The 5,783-nt window shown below is 43.8% G+C and overlaps 3 protein-coding genes across 3 annotated transcripts; 2 read left to right on the top strand and 1 right to left on the bottom strand.

Moving 5' to 3' along the window:
* Positions 1–1,026: 1,026 nt before the first annotated feature.
* Positions 1,027–3,574, bottom strand: LOC6725989 (lipoamide acyltransferase component of branched-chain alpha-keto acid dehydrogenase complex, mitochondrial). Its single transcript, XM_016173931.3, has 4 exons — positions 3,370–3,574; positions 2,170–2,856; positions 1,707–2,105; positions 1,027–1,643 (listed from the first exon to the last, which is right to left on the bottom strand). The coding sequence occupies exons 1-4, from the start codon at positions 3,439–3,441 to the stop codon at positions 1,410–1,412; spliced, it is 1,392 nt and encodes a 463-aa protein (XP_016039359.1). The 5' UTR covers positions 3,442–3,574; the 3' UTR covers positions 1,027–1,409.
* Positions 3,575–3,746: 172 nt separating this feature from the next.
* LOC6725988 (translation machinery-associated protein 16 homolog) lies at positions 3,747–4,504 on the top strand. Its single transcript, XM_002106934.4, has 2 exons — positions 3,747–3,877; positions 3,945–4,504. The coding sequence occupies exons 1-2, from the start codon at positions 3,875–3,877 to the stop codon at positions 4,482–4,484; spliced, it is 543 nt and encodes a 180-aa protein (XP_002106970.1). The 5' UTR covers positions 3,747–3,874; the 3' UTR covers positions 4,485–4,504.
* Positions 4,505–4,899: 395 nt separating this feature from the next.
* On the top strand, positions 4,900–5,627 carry LOC6725987 (cytochrome c oxidase copper chaperone). The gene is made up of 3 exons (XM_016172567.2): positions 4,900–5,054; positions 5,118–5,298; positions 5,384–5,627. Exons 2-3 carry the CDS (start codon positions 5,147–5,149, stop codon positions 5,466–5,468), a joined length of 237 nt encoding a protein of 78 aa, XP_016039358.1. The 5' UTR covers positions 4,900–5,054; positions 5,118–5,146; the 3' UTR covers positions 5,469–5,627.
* Positions 5,628–5,783: the final 156 nt, after the last annotated feature.

The raw sequence follows: 5,783 nt of genomic DNA, 5'->3' as shown, positions 1-5,783 counted from the left end.
GAGCAACTTAACCAAAGGACGCCAAGCCAAGCCCATACCCACCGCAGTGCCCCTGCTCGGGCGCTAGTGCAATGTGCGTGGTGGTGTTGAAATTCCTCTGCTCTGTTCGAACTGAAAAAGTACCGTTGCGAATGAAACGAAGCGATACGAAGGCTGCCGAATAGCACTTCCATTCCGCACTTGTTGGATTCTCGCTTTTCTGCGCATGTCCCGCACATTAAAGTTGGTGCTACGTTGGTGATGGCACTTTGTCGCTTTTGGAAACTAGCTTTTTTTTTGGTGCATGGCGCTATCGGAGAAATCTCTTCAAAAAGAATAAAACATAAAAACAAATGTCCTTTAAACTTTATTTTACCTTCTGCAATATTTGGAAGATATCACGAACTCACATTCAGATTATATTTGATTTATTAGGTCAAAATGAGGGCAACAAATTCAAAAATATTATGGATGGTCTTAGCTTACGTTTTTAGCGGCACTTTTGGCCATATTAGGCAAACATGTAGCAACATATATATACATACATACATACATACATACATATATAGTAACGTGTTTGGTGCGAGTGATTCTGGGGGTCCTGGAGGAGCAGGAGCTGAACGGAACGACCGGATGCCCAAATTAAATTAAACCTGCAGCAAAACAAAGTTTTAAAGCTCGCATGTACATATCCGCATAGCGAGTTAGGAAAGTTAAACGCAAAAGTGTTCTTAAAAACCATTTTAGTTCATTTTATGACAAACGAATAAGACCAATAAATAGTAACTTTAAAGCTTGAATTATCTATATTTTACAGAAAATAATAATCCTAAGTACTAGCGAGTGCTTAAAACCAAAATTTAAGCGAAACTGATTTCAAGAACATCCACAACAGCCAACTAACTTACTTAATTCCAGCTCGAAAGAGATACCCAAGGTAAACCAAGCAAGGAAAGGCATCGCAAGATTAAGCTGTAAGACAATTACAAACAGTTTTAAACTCACTTAGTTCCCCGGATAATATGCAAAAAAAAAAAAGATGGGGGCTTTACATAAACCGTTTCTGATATTTATTGGACAGCCATTGAAACAAAGCTTTAATATAAATGCATGCACTACAGTTGAACTGTACGCAGAAGTTGTTGCTTATCAAACTTAAAAAAAAAACTGATATATAAATGCAGGTTAACAACGATAAAAGTAGATAAACGGAAAGTTAGCCATGTGCGCCAGGAGCTTAAAGTAATCGAGGAGCCGCTCAGAGTGGCTAACCTCCTATAAATGCACATTTTGGGGATGGGTGGCGGCACATGGCACCTGTTCCAGCTCAAAGCAGATTGTCGTACAATTTACAATATAAGATATGTCTAGATAAATGCATGGGAAAAAGCCTCATCCGTAAAAACTAGCGTTTTCGAGCAATAGGCTCTCTAGTGCAGTAGGAAGAGGGCAGGATTCTCCAGATACTGCTTCCAGACGTTGGAGAAGCTGGCCATGGTCACGCCGTCGATGACGCGATGGTCGGCGGACCAGCTAACGCTCATCACGTACGCTTTGACCACCTCATCCTTGTCGTTGAAACGCGGCACCGCCTTGGTCCTACCCATAGCACCGATGGCCACCTGGGGCGCCATTATACACGGATGTGTGTAGGTACCGCCAATCTGTAAGATACACCAGAACATGATCGTTTTTGCAATCATTCCCAAGTATTCACTTGTACTCACCACTCCTATGTTGGAAAGCGAGAAGGTGCCATCGGCAAAGTCTGCCGGAGACAGGGATCCAGTCCTACCGCGCTCCACCAGTGCATTCAGATCCTTGGCAATCTCGATAATAGTCTTTGTCTGGCAGTTCTTAATATTCGGCACCACGAGTCCCTGTGGTGTATCGATGGCAACGCTTATGTTGTGGGCACCCTTGAAGACCAGCGATTCGCTGGCCAAATCCAGGGAACTGTTAACAATTGGATATTTGGACAACGCAATGCTGGCAGCCTTGATGCAGAACGGCATAAACGTGAGCTTGGGCACGCCATTCTCTTTGGCCACCGACTGCAGTTGGTTACGGAATTGCATCAACTGGGTCATGTCGATTTCGTCGCTGTAGGCAAAATGGGGGATTTTCTATGGCGACAAAAAAAGTAAGTAATAAGTAATTAATCAGTGCATTAGTTTGTGAAGCACTCACCAGGGATTCCGTCATCGATTTGAGCATGGCCTTGCGCACTCCCTTGAGCACTTCGACGCGATCAGCGGGCACAGAAACACTCGTTGCTCCAGTGGGAGCAGCACTGGGCGATTTGGCCAATAGTGTGGGATGTGGAACGTTGGTACCCGGAGGAACTTGGCCCAGGAACTCCAGGATATCACCCTTGAGCACACGACCATTCTTTCCCGTTGCTGGCACCTTGGCCAGATCCAACTGGTGTTCCTTGGCCAGACGACGAACCGAGGGCGTGGCGGGTATGATCACACGACCACCTGTGGGCGTCGCCGAGGCTTCAGCTGATTGCTTCTCCTCGTTTTCGCTGGCTGAACTATCGGAAGATGTGGAGGAGGAGGAGGAGGAAGAAGAGTCCTCCGCCTCATCTTCCTCTTCATTCACCACATCGAAATCGAGCAGAGGCTTGCCGACCAGCGCAATCTCATCGATTTTGTGGTGAATCTTGGTTATCTTCCCATCATATCGACTGGTGATGGTCACCGAGGCCTTGTCCGATTGAACCTCGCACAGATTGTCGAACTGCTCCACGGTGTCGCCCTCTTTCACGAACCACTCCTTGACGGTCACCTCGCGGATTCCCTCGCCAATGTCGCTGAGGTTGAAGGAGACCGTCTTGTCCAGGCTGGAGGTCACATGCAGGCAGCGTCTCAACTGGATGGGGGAAACGATATAATTATTTAACTCATGCTACGAATTTGTATTCTATATCTTTTTATAGGATATATACTGATTTCACAGTACCAAAATATTTGCATACAAATATTTTCAAAAAATGATTACTAATGAATTACGCTATATGAATAAAAATTAAGGGGAATAACAAGACGTAATTTTAATAAACACTAATATACAAAATGCCTTCTAATATATCAAAAACTTTTATATTTTATTTCTTTAAATTGAACAACAAATAGATATATAAGAAATCAATAATTATTTGAGAGTAAACTAATTTTTTGAAATATTCCGACACATCTAAACCTTGATCTTTGATCTCACTTTTTTCCTCTGTGTAAGAAAAACAAATTCTGCCGATTGGAAGAGTATAGAGATATGTACTTCTATCTCGCTTTCGCGCGCGAAAGGTGTTTGTGAGATTACATAACAGCGGTGTTGTTTTTCTTTTGGCCACCGATTGGCGGGTGGTTTTTGATGGCTACTCACCGTGGCACGTTGGGAAATGCAGTTCCTGAGCAGCCAACAGGTAGCGCCGTTTCGGAGGAGGTGTGTTGCCATTTAGCGGGACTTTGGAACCTAGAAATGCAAGGGATAAAAACGCGGATCGGTTCTGATCGTGGGTTTTAGCCTCATGCGATCGAGCAGCTGTGCCTGTGTGTGTTTGTATGTGTGCATGCGGCAACATATGATTCAGAGAAGGGATAGACAAAGTATCGATACAACTGCAAGATCACCAATGCATAACTTAAAAAACAAGCTGAACTGCTGTGGTTAATCAATATAAACCCCTTCTAAATATATTTATTGCATTCATAATGCATGATTATTTATTTTTTCAATAAATATAAATATTATATTATGAAAACTTATTAAATATCGTCAGTGCTAAAGTGCCCACCACTAGGGATCCAGCTGATCGTACATAACATGTGCTTGCCCGTGTTTACCAGCACTAGAACTAACAACGTGAAAAACAATAGCAGACGTAGAAATGGTAAGTGCGCGGTAAATAAATCGCAATTTATCTGTAAAACTAAAGTTGTCACAACTTCAAACCCCAGACGAATCTGCGCAAGGAACTGGAAAAATGCAAGCACCCCAACAGCCGGAAAACCAAGGCGCTGGGCAAGAAGGCACGTCGCCAAAACAACAAGCACAAGGTCCGTTTGGGTCATGCCATCAAAAGCAACATCACCGGCGAAAAGTTGAGCTGGTTTCTCGGCCAAATCGATGAGGGACGCACTGAACCGCTGACGCCGCAGGAGCTGGAGGATCTGATTGAGCTCTATTTCACGCGATTCGACGAGGAGCTGGAGCAGATCAACCTAAAGCAGTCGATTGGCAAGCATCGGGCGAATCAGCATGCCGCTCGCAAGGATGTGATCACCATGACGCTGGAGAAGGAGCGCAACGAATTCCGCACTGGCGGTCTGGAGCTGATAAACCTCTGCGATCCACTCAAGCTGAAAATGCTGCGTGATTGGGACGGGAGTGCGCTCAGTGTGCAGCACCTGAAACTCGACCTGGTCTCCCATAACATGCTGCAGCGGCTGAAGGAGCAATCTGAGAAAAAAGAAACCAGCGAGCAGATGGAAACATAAAATAAATGTAAATTTAAACTATATTTGTTTGTTGACGTTCGCATTTTGCTGTTGAGCAACACTACTCGCTATCGATAGGCGGTGCAGCTGTTCTGTGTGTTAAAATGAACTTCGGTAGGGTTGTCACGTGTCGTACATCTGTCACATGGCTTTAAAAACCTGCGTTCAGTAAATTCTGAAACTTAATATAAAAACGCTATAACATAGATTATAATGCGACGCTAGATGGAAGAGTCATGACTTTATTTACAAATTTTTCAACTGAGAAAAAATATCCAAATATATGTATATACAATTAATACTTAATACAATGCTGAAAAGAATCTGCAATTTAATATAGTTTCGTAGTAGCATACTGTTTTTAAACGGACAGATTTTATAAAAGATTTCCGATAACAGTTTCCTAACAATTCTAAGCAACGCGTAACGATAGTTTTACGGACTACCAACCCTTAGCACTCACGGCGATATTTGTCAGTCATTGACAGCCCTGTTCGCTGAACTTGAATTTAGTTATTTTCGTGTGCTGTGCGCCGATAAACCGAATTGTGGTGAAATATCCGTCTCGAAGTGAGTTTTATTATATAAACAAACGTGAGGCGGTTCAGTAACGTCCAAAATATTGTTCCTCAGCCGTTTTTTGACCGATACCTGATTGGAGAATGGGCAACAGTGCATCTCAGGGAGTTGCAGCTCCAAGTGTTTCGGCGGCCCAACCGTTGACCACCGCATCCGCAGCCACCGCATCCGGCGAGAAGCCCAAGTGCAAGGCATGTTGCGCCTGCCCGGAGACCAAGCGGGCACGTGACGCCTGGTGAGTGTGCACCTTGCATCCCATGACGCAACCACATGGCTAACAACTAAATTCTTATCCAATTTCGATACCCAATCCCCACCAGCATTGTGGAGAACGGCGAGGAGAATTGCTTGGCGCTGATAGAGGCGCACAAGAAGTGCATGCGCGATGCCGGCTTCAATATCTAGATATACCGACATATCCTGGGATGAGGACACCAGGATTATAGGATAACACTAGTCCTGCACACACTCACCCTGTGCCACACCTCGGATCCCCAGTCCCATCAACTGTTTGTTTTTGTTGCATCTCAAGCTAATTATAGAACTAAATTAATTGAAAGCCAACCGGTTTGTAATTTTCTTGTCCAAGGATGCCGCTAATAGCAGTTTGTTAGCTTTTAATTGGTCAATAAGGAAATAAGTACCCCTTTAGTCATTTAAAATTTAATTCTTAAGAGCTTTAATTATCAAAATCGTAATTAACTATGCTCGCAAATGAAG

Source organism: Drosophila simulans, chromosome X (assembly GCF_016746395.2).
Source record: "Drosophila simulans strain w501 chromosome X, Prin_Dsim_3.1, whole genome shotgun sequence".
NCBI lineage: Eukaryota > Metazoa > Arthropoda > Insecta > Diptera > Drosophilidae > Drosophila > Drosophila simulans.
This window is presented reverse-complemented; position numbering and strand designations above follow the sequence as displayed.